Consider the following 15,127-nt stretch of genomic DNA (forward strand, 5'->3'; position numbering starts at 1 on the left):
GATGATTCATGCGACAACTCCCTCATTTTCAGCCTCCTGCCACCCACCAACCACGGGACGAGCACAATGGCGTATGATACTGATGACTCAGGGCAGTCGAAGAGGACACAATGTCTGTTCTTCTTATCGTCACTGTCCGTCGCATTGCTTACTCTTCTGCCAAAAAGAGCTGCTGAGTTGCAGAGCCTCGAGTCCCCATAGCAAGAACTGTCCGACCAGCCTTCAGAAATCATCATGAAGCTCGAGCATCAACGCGAGCCATCAGGCTTATGCAACACAAACAGTCAAGAGAGAGAAGAAGAGAACCACAGTCAACCAGAGACCGTGCTTGCAGTTCTGCAACGTATATCTCAAGATGCCGACAAACTATATCGCGAGAAGAACGACCTCCCCAGAGATCTGGCGGATGCGGTTTCCAGAGTCAGTTTCGAGACTCTCAAGTCGCACGAAGTCAGAGAACTCATGGATTCGATGAGAAAAGACGGGCCTGTCTTCAAGCGCCTACTAAAACTGGCATACAACCCCGACACAATCGCTGGTCCTTCCAAAAGTGCCAGAGCCAACAGTGATGCACATCCGAGTACTATTCCAGTACGCGACCCCATTTGGGGGACATTCGAGCAGTTTACAACCATCACTGCGCACCCGAGTCACCAAACAAGCTCTCTCGAAGAACTTAGATTGGCTGATTACAATACCGGTAACAGGTTTTGTAAGACAAGGCGCGACGACCAAGCATTTCCTGCTAGATTTGCGAGAAGAAATGCTATCTCTGCACCTGTTGATAGATCTAAGACAGATAACACCATCACCTACACGTCTTCGGGAGACAGCGATGTCTTGAAGATGATCGAGAAACTTACGAAGTCCATTGAAGGATTGAAGACCGCGACGTTGCTGGACCAGACAGAGCGTTTGAGTAGCACGAACATACCACCTACTCGCACCAGCCTCTTCGGAAACCAACCACATTCCACTGCCGGTGGTATCTTCGGGTCCAGTGTGCCACCTACTTCTACCGGCCTCTTCGAATCCATGCCACCTAAACCTACTGGGCCCTTCGAGTCTATATCACTCAATTCGACAACATTCCACGGCAACGCTAGTGGAGGTCTTTTCGGCAATGGCCCATCCGTCACCAGCCCTCTCCACACAGGTAGTGGCCTTTTCGGCGCTGGGTGTACATCTCAGGACAATCTCACACCCTGGACATCCGGCGCACGTCCTAGCAGTCTCTTCGGCAATGGTCCTCCTTCAGTACCTGGTTTTGGCTCATCCAACACCTGTCAAAGATACAGTGGCGCCTTCACATGCACTTGCTACTTCTCGGAGCCCTCCTGTATGAGAGATGCTCAAAACAACTACAATGCATACGCACGTCCCCGGAATTCTCCTGTCCCAGCTTGGGACTTTGGCAACTCGGCAATGTTGAATCGAGACGGTTCTTGTCAGAGAAGCTACGGTGCTGCTACCTGCAATTGTAGCATATTGAACAGCAGATGTTTGTATCCCAGGTTCAGATAAGCCGGCTTGAACTGGTTTTCCCACTTGCGATTGCCGTCCAATCTCCCACAGAGAATTGATGGAACCTGGAAGATAAAGGAACACAAACAACACAAATATGGCCGCAGTGATGGAGACAAACGATTGCATCTTGATATCCGTCGGGTGCAAAATTGTAGCGAGAGGGATATTTTGGAGATTATGTTCTTCCTGCCAAGTCTCATACATACGACGATGAATCGATGAACGATTATGGAGATAGCCTAGATGTAGAAAAGAATGCTTGCTCGTGTCCCAGGTAGAGACGCCTCACGGCTATCAAAGAAAACAAAACCAAAAAAGAACAGAGAGGAAGGATTAATCGGAAGAACGATGAAAGTTCCATAAGTAATATAGTTAAAGTATAGACCACAAACAATATCGGACGTAACGAACAAACTCTTCTCCACCATCAACAATCACCGTCAATAGTGCTGCACTCGTAATTGCCGTCAAGATAGAAAACAAGCAATGAAGTGATGCAGAGAAGGCTCATGCAAGAATGTCGATCACCCGCGGCTACTGTCCCGAAACAGTGTCATCATCATTCTGCATCTGCTTCTGTTCTCCCATCAATTCCAGAACACGTTTTTGCGGGTCGGAAAGGTATTGGATGACAATTTGTCTGCTTCTGAGTATGTAGTTGTTCGTTGCTGCCGCTCATGCGTCCGCCATGTTCATCTTTGACGATGTCGGTCGTCATGGACGGCTGAGATGCTGATAGCGGGAAGAGTTTAAAGAGACGATTTGGCTGATATAGTCGTGCTCGAGGTGCAGAGAATACGAAACTCTCTCGGTCAGGAAACTCGATACAGTATTGCTTTCGTTGAAGATTGATGCTACCTACATCTCACTATGCGTACCTATACTACATTACTTACCTTCTCGGTAGCCATGCTGTTTGTATCTCGGGTCCTTGCTAGTCCTGATCTTGAGGTCAGTATCATTATCATGTTCCTTTGTCGTTTGTAAGACGATCTTAACACTCAACCGTAGGCTCGACAGAACTCCAGCAACGCTACAGCGTCAACATCTTCCTCTTCCTCTAGCACTTCCTCGTCATCGGCTGCTTCAGACACCGAAAGTGGCACTCCTGCTGGCGTTGGCACTGGTTCATCCGGCTCGGGTGAGGGTTCTTCGGGCCAGAACACCGTTAGCGATGCAAGTCTGAGATATGGTGAGTCCTGTTCGTGAACTGTAGATCTGCAGATGCTGATCGAGTATAGGTGTTCCAGGAGGCGTGTTAGGGGCTGTTGGTCTTGGTGTTGTACTGTTGACACTGTAAACAAAAGATGGCGGATATAGAGCAGGGACGGATAGATGGTTAGGTGTTGGAAGAAGATGTGAGGCCAGAGTGATCAATGTAGCGACGTTGAGTAGATTTTGAGTACGTTTCTGATGTGACTTAGCTCTCTCTCTTTTCTTTAGAGGTTGGCCGTGAACTATCATAGGTATCGCTATACTCCGTAGTCTGATCTTGAGATAAACATATTGCAGAAACAGCAATGCCCGAGCAAGGACGTTTTCGTGTAGAGATAAGGAAAGCAATTTACTACTAAAGAGATGAGGCCGGAGAACTGGTGGTCCTACCTACGTTCAAACTAATCCGTGCAAACGCATCGAGAACTGGTAGTCGCGACTACATCTTGTCTGATATCGCAGTTGCCGCCGGAACCTAGACCTCACCCGCCGGCATTTGACATGGAGTGAATCGAACATACTTTCGGCAGTCGGTACACAGTCACCCTGAATACTGGCTAAGCTTTTTGGCTGATGTTGATCCCGATTCACTGTGGTTCTTTGTGTATCTCTCGTCCCTCGAGTTGGCTTCCAGTGTTCGGCAAAAGGCAACCTCTGACGAAGGACAGATGCCGTGGTCGAGGAGGTCAGTGACACGGCACGCTTCCGGGGTGTTGGCGGCGGCTTGGCGGACCGAAGAAAATTACCAGAATCAGACCGAGGAAGGAACATTGTTCTTGCGGTGTTGCAGTCGTTTCATAGTCCACCGTCATTCGACGTGCGGTAGAGCTCTCACTCTTGGTCAGGACTCGAGGCTGCTCTGTCTTCACAACACAAGATGTACGAGCAGAAACTCATCACCTTTGCTGACCACCACGTCGTCACACGTAGATGTGTTTGTCTCTGACCACAGCCAAAGTACAAAGGCCGACGTTGCCTGACACATTCTCGGTCGGTAGTCGGGCCGCTGCCCAGCGACCAGTCGTGGGACGATATCTTCCGTCGCATACTTTGGTGTCATCGCGCCCGGGTTTGCCGGTTTGGGGACCCCACTCTGCCTTTGGCGAGATGGGGAAAACTGGAGCATCGCGAAAATAAGTAGGGTTGCAATTTCCTGGTCGCTCCAGAATAACGTGAGGCGTCATTGTTCTTGGAATCGTACAAAAGAGCCTCTGGGCCGGTCAGATTTGGGGTATTTTCGCTGTGGTAACGTTGGATTTCTTCTTGTTTCATCTTTCTTTCTTCACTTTGTGTGTGTTCGATCATCCTCGGGGCCCTCTGCTGTAGAAACATACCTCACGTACAACCCGACATCGCCCGGCAGAGCAAAACCACTTCGGCAGTTTACTACATGGGTCAAAGCTATCACGACCTGGCGACGCGTGCCTTGGCCTGCTACCAGGAACTACCAGATCCAGATGCATCCAGGAAACAAGACAAACGACTTCTCATAGCCATCGGTGGCCCACCAGGATCAGGCAAAGGACGAATCGCCTCCAAAGTCGCCAAACTTGTCAACCAAAGCGGTGTCTCATGCTCCGTAATATCAATAGACGGATGTTCTCAAGCTTCACACAACGACACCAGCAGTATATTACCGAAAAGCCCTGGATGGACATTCAAGGGAGCGGCAGCTGTGGATGTCGTCCAGCAAATACAAAAACAAACCACCGAGGCCAACGACATCAAATCACCATTCGCGCTACATGTGGAGGATGTCGACAGTCATGCATTGAACGTCGCAGGTGACGCCTCTATAGTCATCTTCGAAGGTCTCTATCTACTCTGCGAAGATCTACCCTGGGCGAGGATATCAAGCATGGTCAACGAGCGATGGTTTGTGGAGATCGATCCGGATGTGGGCAGGCAACGGGTCATCAAGCGATTTCTGGATACTGGGTTCGAGACGGACTACGAGGCCGCTTGTACGAGGTACGATGAGAATGATGTCTTCAACGCCGAGTTTATCAATCGGACGAGCAAGGCGAGAGATGTGACGATCAAGAGCATAGATCGAAGGGGCTCTACAGGATCAAGCTATTAATGTTAATATCGATGTCGGGTCGCTTGATAGATCGAGCTTGCTTGGATCAAGGAAACTACATAATGGGATATATGATTAGTTCATGAACAACGACAGTGCATACCTATCTTCCGGACCAAAGTGGAAACCGGCCCATAAAGTTGTCGGGTCTTTGAGACTTTACGTGGTTCTGTTCACGACAAACGACTTCTGCAGGCACAGAAGTGTTCTTGGAGCAAGCGGTCGTACCATGGAATGCATTTGACGATCATGGTGTTGACAGATATCTACAGTGATAACTACGTGAACGTAAATGGGACAGTGGAACGATTGATGATTGAAAGCTAATCTACTTTTCAGCGAGCATAAGTGCTTTCAGTTCTGCAAATAATCAGTGGAGTGAGTGATTGGAGCCATCAGTATCTGCTCGTAGACTAGATGCCAGACTCGATAGAGGGGAACGTCACATTAAATGTAGGAGAGGTGTAGTTGGCAGAATCGGCAATCACTCTGTCAAAGAATGCTCTGGTTGCATTGCCCTGCACGCGCTCTAGATCTGCCTCAACTATCGGGGTACCCATGATCAGCTTCAACACAAGCCAGACGGAGCTGGGGCCGATGAAGTAGATGACCTGGGCGAAGAGCAGTGTCCAGAAAGCCCACTGAGCGAATTGGCTGATGAAGTGCATTTTGATCTCAAGCTTGAGGAGTCGGAGATACGTCTTCTTGTTGATGGTGCGAGCGGCTTCCATGAAGCTTAAGGGTTGAGGCTGCTGCTGGAGGATACCACCAGATTGAGGGCGACCTTGGAAGCTGCGGTCAATAGGGATGATTGGATCTGCATCGTCGGGGAGCATGGATGACAAGACGCGACCCTCAATGGCTTGAATGGGCTTCAGGACGGCCATCTTGATCAAGGGCTTGATCTGCGAGCGCAGCATGGATTTGACGAAAGCCCAAAGAAGGATGGCAATACCGATTTTGACCATAGGGCCATGGCTCATTTGGAATTGCTTAGGCTCTCCTGGGTTCGGACTGTTGACCATAGGGGCCCCGGGCTCGGTATGAGGAGCAAAGTAACCGAAGGCCCATTCGACAATGTCATCCGATAGACAGTTGAGCAAAACAGCGAGCCAAACCTGGCGTAGAACGCTGAACCAGGACAAGGGCAGACGACGGAACCAAAATTTGAACTGTTGCTTCGACATGATGATGTGCAAAAGCCCAGCCCACATCTGGCATGAGATGAGAGAAGCGGCGATACCTGCGATGCTTCCAGCAACGCTATTGCTTTTGACGAATGGCAGACGATATGCAAGAAATTCGCACACGAGGGTCACAGGTATCATCAAGGTGTAGATGCACACCTTGGCACCGATTCCTCTGAACATGCTAAGCTCGCCTGCCTCGGCGCTCAGGAGTCGAATGGTTGCACGGAGACTCGAGGTCACGTAGTGTGGTTCGGTGGAGAAGGCTGATCTCCCTTTCTTGTCCTTGTAGCTGCTTGCTTCAAGGAGGCCGTACTTCTCTGATCCCATGTCGTCTGAGTTGACGCCGCCAGGAATTGGGCTCTCGACCTCGGCCAGTGTAGTCATCACCAGAAAGAAGTGATCCATCTGTGTGTCGTCAGCTTCCTGCGTATCAACTGGAAAGAGACGTACTTACGAGAGATCTTGTTGCAAAACCGAGAGCGATAGTGATCATGGGAAGAAGACCCTTCAAGACCCAGATCCAGTCAATGCTGCTGTTGCTATCGTCGACAGGGTTGTTGCTCGTGTGATTACTCGAATGCCACATGGCCTCGTTCGCGAGGTTGATCAGAACGTCGCCCATACTGTTTGTTTGAGATGAACTGTTGCAGAGGGAGGAACAAAACACCTGATATGTGTAAAGATGTTATTGGCGACGAAAGAGAAGATGAGGCGTGTCGAATTTCCACGAGGAGCCTCAATCTTGCACCGTCGAAAGGAAGTTACCACAAAGAAACGGTTGTCACATTGGACCTTCCTTTTATATATTCACTTCTCCATTACACGGTAACGAACCAAGCTCTTTGAGCCAAGCCGGATTGCTGGTAGATTGAGGCTAAGCAAAAGGCTCTAAATCCTTCTGAGGCTGCTGGTGCCTTGCCGCGTGAGGCTGAAGGGTGTTTTTTGGCTGCGGCAGGCGATCATTTCGTCAGGCAGCGACTACGATGACTCGTATCTTTTCCACTCTGTTTATTCCCGAGAAGGATGCAAAGCCAGTCCGAAATCCAAGAACGAGGCTGCCGACGACCCTTCAACTTCATGGACATGCATAAGGCAGGGGAGCGAGCCTCGGCAGGCCGGCGGTTTAGCGGTGGCCCAAGCACCGATGGCGGGGCCGAATGCTTCGCCGTGCTGCCGTGCACGTCACCGAGACAAATTGAAGATTATCGAATTGCTTCTCACAAGCATAGAACCAAAAATGGCAACCGAAGCAACATCTACACAAGGGCCGGTCAAGATTGGCACGCGCAAGTCTGTCCTCGCAAGAGTGCAGACTGACATCGTGTGCAAGGAGCTGCGCAAAGCATGGCCGGATCGCAAGTATGAGATCCACGCCATGAGCACCATGGGCGACAACAACCAGACCACTGCTCTGCACGAGTTCAATGCAAAGGCCCTCTGGACTCATGAGCTTGAAGCTCTGCTCGAGAAGGGCGATCTGGACTTGATCGTCCACAGCTTGAAGGGTAGAACTATTTCAGCTCCCTGCCTTCGTTCATGAGCAATTGAAACTGACACAGCATAGACATGCCCACTCAGCTCCCTCCTTCAATGAGCATTGGATGTATCTTCCCTCGCGAAGACCCTCGCGACGCCCTCGTTGTCAAGCCCACTCTTCCCTACAAATCCCTTGCCCAGCTGCCCGAAGGTTCCGTCATTGGCACCTCCTCCGTCCGCCGCTCCGCCCAACTCAAGCGCCTATACCCGAATCTGAAGTTCGCAGACGTCCGTGGTAACGTCGGTACTCGTCTCGCCAAACTCGACAACCCTGAGGGCGAATACACTGCCCTTATCCTGGCCGCCGCAGGTCTTACCCGCCTGGGTATGTCTGAGCGCATCACCAGCTACCTCGATAGTGCATCGGGTGGCATCTTGCATGCAGTGGGACAAGGAGCTTTGGGCATTGAAGTCCGCTCCGACGACGAGGACGTCAAGAAGTTGCTCTCGGCTGTCGGTGACGAGTGGACTACCCGTGCCTGTCTTGCCGAGCGCAGTCTGATGCGCACTCTTGAGGGTGGCTGCAGTGTACCCATTGGTGTTGAAACCGAGTGGGTGCGTAAGAAGACCTCACTGGGCACTACTGTCGGCACGGGTGTTGGTGTCGGCGCAAAGCCCGCAGCCGAGTACGACAAATTCAGCGGTGTTGCCGTCACTGGACGCACTACTCAGGACGAGGGCGAGCACAAGGAGAGCGGCGTCGAGTTCACCGAGAACTTGATCATGCGCGCCATCGTTGTCAGTCTGGACGGCAAGAGGCACGTCGAGACCGAGATGCAGAGACGCATTACTAACAGAGAAGAGGCGGATGAGTTTGGCTGGGATGTCGCAAAGAAATTGGTCGAGCTCGGCGCTGAGGATATCCTCCATGATATCAACCTGAACAGAAAGATCATCGAGGAGCAGGGTGACGCATAGACGCGATGCGATGCATTCGTAGAACACACAAAATTTAGAGATACCCGTAAAGAAGCCAAACATGCCCATATGCCGACATGAGTCTTCGTGATGAAGAGAAATAACACAGTAGAAGAGAAACACGCTGTATTTGCGAGTGTAGTAGGTAAGGCATGACAAGATCATGCGAGCTCCGAGAATCTAGGTCAAACCCCACCAGATCTATCCGTTTTCTTGATCGTCGTAGAGTACAATGAACCGAAAAGTGTAAGCAACGCCTCGAACCAAAAAACCAAAATGCAATCATGCTGCTTCGTCTATGCGACCTGGCTAATCTTGCACTTCCATCCACTTTCTTGGCTGAGAAGGGGAAGACTAAAGACATGTCAATATTGGTAAGACGATTTGAGATATCGAGAGAAACGTACCTGGCACCCAAACACCAACCCAACTCATTGCCCTTGATCTTCTTGGCAATCTTGACCTCGCGATCAATGGGCATCTCATATCCAGTGTGCAAAAGCGCTACCATAAAGTTCAAATCCAGGCAGGTCTCGGGACGGCCTTGGAGCTCCTTGATAGCGCCATCGATGGGCTTGAACACATCCCAAGCCTTGGAATCGCTCTTGGGTCCCTCGCAGACACGAGCGGTCAAATCCTTGAGCTCGGAAAGTGTGAAAGACTCGGGCATACCCAGAGGCTGGGCACGGTCGTAGAAATAACTAAAGAGGTAAACGTCCTCTCGGGAAAAGGTCTTGGACAGCGATGGCTGGTGAACGCCGTTGAAGGCACAGGGAGAGATGGTACACTTCTTTTCCTTCTTCAGAGTCAGCTCGGCAATAGCGCGACATTGAGGCGCAGAGCCAGTAGTAGGACCAGTCATGTTAACCGTGACAGATGTGCCAAGAGCGTGGCCCTCACCGAGGGGAACTTTGACCTCACGAGTGGTGCCTGGAATAAGGCAGGGATTCAGGACGGGCTTGCTCAGCCAGGCATTGGAGTCGGGGTTTGCCTTGTGCATATTGTCAATGACGACCTTGTGCAGGTTTTCACGGGCAGCCATAAGACCGTAGCCCAAGTATGAGTGTTGGTACAGGGTGAAGTCGCGGCCGCCGAAAGAGAGCTTGTACTTGTGGTCACCCTCAGCCAACTGCTCGGGCATACCACCATCCTTGGCCTGAGCGAAAGTGGGCTCGAAAACGATCTGAGTGCTACCACCACCAAGGTCGAAGACAGCGGCAGTGGGGTTCTTATCAGGACCACCAATCTTGCCCAGGAGGTAGTTGGTGGTGATCCAGGCGTAGACACCTTCGTCCTTGCCATCCATGACCTCGACACCACCGTTTGCCTCGCTGACGACGGGGAAGGGGTAGACGGTCTCGAGACGATTGCGCACCGCCTTCAGAATGGCGTTGCTCTTCTCAGGACCGAGCTTGCGCAGACCAGCCGTGGCCTTGACGGCAATCGGAGTGCAGCCCTTCAACTTGTCGGGGACGTTCTTCATGGCGACTTCAAGCAGCATATCCAAGCTCTTTGCGGCGCCCTCAGCGTCCGAGTCGTAGGAGCTCAGCCCGGAGCCTCCTTCCTTTGTAGCGGTCATTTTAAAGTCTTCATTCTCGAGTTCGGGGGTAGGACCGCAGTTGTTGAAGCGGTAGACGTGAATGCGCGAGCCAGTGCTGCCGGCATCGACCATGAGAGCGTATTGGATCAAAGGCTTATTGGCCGAGTATGAGCGGGTGCATTTCGCAGTGCCGACAGACGGGTCTGAGGCAACATCGCCGCCGGGGAACTTTCCTACTGACGGTGTCGAGCCGGGCAACAAGTAGTAGAGTACGAACAAGACGAGAGCAACAATGCCACCCGTCTTGATGTACCGCATACGCTGACCTTGATTCATCCAGCCGGCCTTTTCCTGCATTGAACTAGATTTTGTTGTAGGCGCGAAGGGGTCGTAGTTGGACGAAGCCAGGGGTATCGACTGGCTCTGTGTGCGGGAATGCGACGAGAACGAAGTGCGTCGCCGCGGCGAGGATGAAAAACTGATATAGGACCAGAGGCTGGGTCGTTGCTTGACGTCGTCGCTCTTCTTCGACATATGGAACTTTTGCTGACTACTCGGAGCAGTACACGCTGATGTTTTTGTGGGGATGTTCCAACTGTTTTCTGGCCAGATATGCGACTATTTTTGGAGGAGGTGAAAGTCTGCCAATTTTCTCCCTGCAGCACCGTGTTGATGCTTCGGACAAGGTTGTCTCTCAAGATTGAAACCTTTTGTGCGGGCAAAGCCAAAATATACATCAATATCCTCCCTTTCTTCGTCCATTCTGCCTTCCCCTTTTTCACTATCGTCGACCTTGCAAGGCTTGAGACCCCTGATCCTTCTCTGGCGTCGCCGCCAAGTTCAACACTCCTGCGTTGGTCCGCCGCCAGATTGCTCATGAGTCTGGATTGACTCTCCTCAGGAGGCCTTTTGTTTGCTCAGTGAACCATGTGTGGTTTGTGTAATGATCTTGGACGTATATATCGCTCTTGTAGCATAGCTTTCAGATATCCAAACTTGATGCAGAGCCGTCGCGATTGAGTGGAGGTTGTTCCTCGCAAGACCTGCTTGCGTACCGATGTGGCGCCCGCGTCAATCATTTCGGAAACGATCTCATCAACATTTGAATAGTTGTCGCAATGCAGAATACCTCCTGATGGTTTTGCTTGTTTCTATCGCGAGATGTTTAGTCGGTGACACGGACCAAAACCGGCCGACGTGCCAGGCTCCTGTCTGATGACGCCGCCACTGCAGACTTCCAGAAGTTCCAATAACATCCAGCATTTTCCACGCTTTTGTTCTTATAAAACTACATAACTGGCTCTCTCCTTATAACCTTTGAGCTCGATACTTGCAAACCCCATCGATACACTTTTCGCATCAGTACATTCCCCCTCGAAACACTCTCCCAATCGCAGACACGATGGATGTCGAACTATACGTGTATGACCTGAGTCAAGGACTTGCGAGAATGATGTCGCAAGGTTTGCTGGGAATACACATTGATGCTGTCTACCACACTTCTCTGGTGTTTGGAGGCGTCGAGTACTTCTACGGTGCTGGCGTTCAGACTTGCTACCCCGGCTCCACCCATCATGGCCAACCTATGGAAAAAACCAAAATGGGAAAGACCGAACTAGAATTGGACGACATTCTGGAGTACCTCGACTCTTTAAAAGAGACATACACGGCCGAGTCCTATGATCTATTCAAGCATAACTGCAACAACTTCTCCAATGATTTCGCCATGTTTTTAGTCGGGAAAGGCATTCCGGACCACATCACTGCCTTGCCCGAGACCGTGCTCAACACTCCGTTCGGCTCTATGATGAAGCAGCGTCTTGATGCAGAGATGAGGCACATTACTCAAGCCGCTGTACCACCGGAGAACAACCCTATGATTCAGCGCGAGCGTAAGCAGCAGAGAGACGACGCTCACCGGGGCAGTCAGAACAGCACTGCCGCTCCTGCTTCCAGCTCTGCTCCACCTGCAGTGCAGCAGAACGGCTCAGATCAGACGCCGCCGAAGAAGAAGCCGAAGAAGCTTGAAGTTCGCAGCGCTGCAGGTGGCGACCAAAAGAATGGCGACACTCAGGCTTCTTCCCAAACATCGGAACAGACGCCAAAGAAGCATCCTAAGAAACTCGAGGTTCGTGACAGCGCCGCATCCAAAGCAGATGGTGTGCACGGTTCTGTGTACAATGTAACGCAATTATCGTCAGTCGACAACCTCCTTGCTGGTGCAAAGGACAAGTGTGCTGTCATCTTCTTCACCTCATCTACATGTGGACCTTGCAAGATGGCTTATCCGACATACGATTCTCTAGCAGCCGAGCATACGCAGGTTCCCTTCATCAAGATCGACATCAACGAAGCCCAGGCACTTGCATCCAAGTATCAGATTCGGGCAACCCCGACGTTTATGACTTTCCTGCATGGCAAAAAGGATAGTGAATGGACTGGAGCCAATCCTGCCCAGTTGAAGGGAAATGTTGAATCTCTTCTTCAGCAAGCTTTCCCTCCCCATCCTCATCTACAAGTCCGCGTACCTACCCTACAGTTCGGAAGACTCAGCCCTATCACATACTCGAAGATTCCTCCTCTCGACAAGGTGCTCGCAAAGATGGGCAATCAAGCAAAGGATCCGGCTGTTGTTGCATTGAAGAACTTTATCTCGTCTCGTACTTCTAATACATCGGACCTTCCCGGTCTACCGGATCTTCCTGCCTTTGCGCGATGGTTACGCCAATCACCTAGTCAACTACCAGCTGACGCCTTGTTCACATCATACGACGTACTGCGCTGTGCACTTGTTGACCAGCGAGTGAGTGGTTGGTTCACAGAAGAGTCGGCCCCTGGAGACTCAGAGACTCTCACATTCTTGATCAACCATGTTTTGACTCTTATCAATGATGATACTTGCCCTTACAATCTCAGGCTTGTCACAATCCAGTTGGCATGCAATCTGTTCACCTCGGATCTCTTCACAAAGTCGGCATTCAGCAACGACCGCAATAGCGGACTACCTTCAATGCTCGTGCAGGTAGCTACAACAAGCTTGCTTGCCGAGCCAGACAAGCCAGCCGTTCGTGCTGCGGCTTCATCGCTTGCTTTCAACATTGCAGCCACGGTTTACCGCCTTCGAAGAGAAGAGAATCGTGAAGCACTGCAGGAGTCATCGCAGGTCGAATTGGCTGCTAGTCTACTGGAGATGATGACCACGGAGCTTGAGAATAGAGAGGAGAAGAAGGATACTACCGGCACAGATATGCTAAAGACAGCAGTCTTCGCATTTGCTTACCTCATTTACTGCGCCCCTCAAGGTGGAGAATTGCACGATTTATGCAGTGCGATGGATGCAAAGGCGGCTGTTCTGAAGCTCAAGGGAGTGAAAGATCTGGAGAAGGTCGCCTCAGAAGTCGGTGAACAGCTGCTGGGAAAGAATTGGTGAAACATTGAACTGCGATGCAGCCCAACTGATACACGATAGATACCCTACGATAGATGCAATAATGAGTAACAATGCCCAAGTACTCGACAATATCGAGCTGCATATTGTGATGTGAGATAGAACATCGGATTCCGATAAATCGAATTCTTACGACAGAAATTGCCGACGACCTTCAGATCTACAAGATAACCAACCGAAAAGGACATACCGTTACCTGTGAACGCGAGTTCACGCATGTTTGGTTCTTCTTGCGTTGCGAGGGTGATTGACTATTTAGGTTTCAGGGCGTCCAGCGCTCCTGCCACAGCCCGGCCCCGGAGGCCTGACCGCTGCTTCCCGAACATCGTGTCAACTCGATCTCAGCCTTGCGTAGCATCTTTATTCTGTCAATCACCTTCCATGGCAACGACTGAAGGACATGTTAATTCATGCTTGGTGCCCAAGACAACAGGCCCTGGCAGATCATCCTGCCTGACGACTGCATTGAGCAACCAGGTATCCGGTGGTAGCTCTGGAAGCTACAGTAACGTCAGACTATGACATCCCTGCTTGATAGAAGCTGCTTTGCTCTCATCACTCTTGCTCGTCGGGATACATTTAAGCATCGTGTCTCATTGCCCAACTTTCGCATTACACAGTAAACCTTCCACTCGTTCACACATCACATTTTTAGGACATACACACTCAGTCATGTCGGCATCTAGGCGTCCAAGCAAAGCCAACAATCGCTCAAGTTCATGGAACTATTCAAATGCCGAGTCTTTCAGCGATGATATCTACTCAGGAATGACGTTCTACGACACACCCCAAGCAAAACCATATCCACACTACGCAACACTACCCAGGAACTTCAGAAATGGAAACAGCAACAAGAGGCAGCGTGTAGCAGAAGCACCTCCGCCATATGGCGCCATGGAAATGCTTCTGGAAGACTACGCTCCGAGCGACTCTGGCTACAGTTCCGGTGCCACCTCTCCGGAGCCACCAGAAGACTGCTCTCATCCACCAACACGACAGCCATCGCTCTTGAGACATCCGACCAACAACACTCGCTGCAAATCCGACTACTATTTTCTCCTTCGTCCATCATCAAACAACATCCAACAACCACACATCGAACACGGCGTAGCCTCTGACCCGACCCGCCCTTCCATCTCCTTTGTCTGCTCCATGCAACCACTTTCTCTCCTTCCTCCAAGCAAGGGAAACAAGAAAAAGCGCCGTCGCATCACCAACAATGATTTCTCAAAGCCGGACGCAGATCCTATGACTTACATCCGGGATAACTGCGAGAACGCCACTCGTGCTCTAGCTAGTCATCGTAAACTCCACAACTGCGATTGCGACTTTGCATATCTCGACAACAGGAAAAGGGGTACGGGAAGTGTGTGGCGAAAGGGAGAAGCTGATGAGGGAGAGGTACTTTGCAGAGCGGAGTTTGGACCACAAAGACCTTGTAGGAAGAGATGGTTCACCGGATGGTTTGTGAGACAGCACATGAAGTTTCATGATCAGTACTGTGCGTGTGGGTGTTTTGGAGCTAAGCGCTGAGGGTTTGGTAATGGGATAGATGGTGACGAATAGATATCAAAGATCACGTTAACTACATCTTTTCTTTTGTCCAAGGATATGATGATACTACATCTCTTGTCCAGTGCCTATCTCAAGTGCGCCGTATAGTGTAACAG

The 15,127-nt window shown here is 50.8% G+C and overlaps 8 protein-coding genes across 8 annotated transcripts; 6 read left to right on the forward strand and 2 right to left on the reverse strand.

Moving 5' to 3' along the window:
- Nucleotides 1-234: 234 nt before the first annotated feature.
- M438DRAFT_405608 (uncharacterized protein) lies at nucleotides 235-1,766 on the forward strand (the record flags this gene model as incomplete). The annotated part of the gene is made up of 1 exon (XM_029909797.1): nucleotides 235-1,766. The coding sequence occupies one exon, from the start codon at nucleotides 235-237 to the stop codon at nucleotides 1,522-1,524; it is 1,290 nt and encodes a 429-aa protein (XP_029760560.1). The 3' UTR covers nucleotides 1,525-1,766.
- Nucleotides 1,767-2,397: 631 nt separating this feature from the next.
- Nucleotides 2,398-2,827, forward strand: M438DRAFT_355308 (uncharacterized protein; the record flags this gene model as incomplete). The annotated part of the gene is made up of 3 exons (XM_029907026.1): nucleotides 2,398-2,478; nucleotides 2,539-2,719; nucleotides 2,769-2,827. The coding sequence occupies 3 exons, from the start codon at nucleotides 2,398-2,400 to the stop codon at nucleotides 2,825-2,827; spliced, it is 321 nt and encodes a 106-aa protein (XP_029760561.1).
- A 1,079-nt stretch (nucleotides 2,828-3,906) lies between these two features.
- M438DRAFT_345514 (P-loop containing nucleoside triphosphate hydrolase protein) lies at nucleotides 3,907-4,939 on the forward strand. Its single transcript, XM_029905467.1, has one exon. It carries the CDS (start codon nucleotides 4,133-4,135, stop codon nucleotides 4,823-4,825), a length of 693 nt encoding a protein of 230 aa, XP_029760562.1. The 5' UTR covers nucleotides 3,907-4,132; the 3' UTR covers nucleotides 4,826-4,939.
- A 140-nt stretch (nucleotides 4,940-5,079) lies between these two features.
- M438DRAFT_345515 (uncharacterized protein) lies at nucleotides 5,080-6,827 on the reverse strand. The gene is made up of 2 exons (XM_029905468.1): nucleotides 6,470-6,827; nucleotides 5,080-6,420 (listed from the first exon to the last, which is right to left on the reverse strand). The coding sequence occupies exons 1-2, from the start codon at nucleotides 6,635-6,637 to the stop codon at nucleotides 5,239-5,241; spliced, it is 1,350 nt and encodes a 449-aa protein (XP_029760563.1). The 5' UTR covers nucleotides 6,638-6,827; the 3' UTR covers nucleotides 5,080-5,238.
- A 425-nt stretch (nucleotides 6,828-7,252) lies between these two features.
- Nucleotides 7,253-8,469, forward strand: M438DRAFT_273238 (porphobilinogen deaminase; the record flags this gene model as incomplete). Its single annotated transcript, XM_029900618.1, has 2 exons — nucleotides 7,253-7,520; nucleotides 7,580-8,469. 2 exons carry the CDS (start codon nucleotides 7,253-7,255, stop codon nucleotides 8,467-8,469), a joined length of 1,158 nt encoding a protein of 385 aa, XP_029760564.1.
- Nucleotides 8,470-8,765: 296 nt separating this feature from the next.
- On the reverse strand, nucleotides 8,766-10,345 carry M438DRAFT_273494 (nucleoside phosphatase GDA1/CD39; the record flags this gene model as incomplete). Its single annotated transcript, XM_029900642.1, has 2 exons — nucleotides 8,766-8,823; nucleotides 8,877-10,345. The coding sequence occupies 2 exons, from the start codon at nucleotides 10,343-10,345 to the stop codon at nucleotides 8,766-8,768; spliced, it is 1,527 nt and encodes a 508-aa protein (XP_029760565.1).
- A 947-nt stretch (nucleotides 10,346-11,292) lies between these two features.
- On the forward strand, nucleotides 11,293-13,604 carry M438DRAFT_345517 (DUF862-domain-containing protein). The gene has a single exon (XM_029905469.1). It carries the CDS (start codon nucleotides 11,412-11,414, stop codon nucleotides 13,437-13,439), a length of 2,028 nt encoding a protein of 675 aa, XP_029760566.1. The 5' UTR covers nucleotides 11,293-11,411; the 3' UTR covers nucleotides 13,440-13,604.
- A 404-nt stretch (nucleotides 13,605-14,008) lies between these two features.
- M438DRAFT_397091 (uncharacterized protein) lies at nucleotides 14,009-15,004 on the forward strand. Its single transcript, XM_029909290.1, has one exon. The coding sequence runs from the start codon at nucleotides 14,130-14,132 to the stop codon at nucleotides 14,988-14,990; it is 861 nt and encodes a 286-aa protein (XP_029760567.1). The 5' UTR covers nucleotides 14,009-14,129; the 3' UTR covers nucleotides 14,991-15,004.
- The last annotated feature ends 123 nt before the right edge of the window (nucleotides 15,005-15,127 follow it).

The sequence above is a fragment of the Aureobasidium pullulans genome (genome assembly GCF_000721785.1).
Source record: "Aureobasidium pullulans EXF-150 unplaced genomic scaffold scaffold_9, whole genome shotgun sequence".
Lineage (NCBI taxonomy): Eukaryota > Fungi > Ascomycota > Dothideomycetes > Dothideales > Saccotheciaceae > Aureobasidium > Aureobasidium pullulans.

Coding starts and splice junctions, on each gene's coding strand:
- M438DRAFT_345514 (XM_029905467.1), top strand. CDS start 4,133: ATGGGTCAAAGCTATCACGACCTGGCGACGCGTGCCTTGGCCTGCTAC.
- M438DRAFT_345515 (XM_029905468.1), bottom strand. CDS start 6,637: ATGGGCGACGTTCTGATCAACCTCGCGAACGAGGCCATGTGGCATTCG. Junction 6,421..6,469: donor GTTTTGCAACAAGATCTCTC/GTAAGTACGTCT, acceptor GACGACACACAG/ATGGATCACTTCTTTCTGGT.
- M438DRAFT_345517 (XM_029905469.1), top strand. CDS start 11,412: ATGGATGTCGAACTATACGTGTATGACCTGAGTCAAGGACTTGCGAGA.
- M438DRAFT_397091 (XM_029909290.1), top strand. CDS start 14,130: ATGTCGGCATCTAGGCGTCCAAGCAAAGCCAACAATCGCTCAAGTTCA.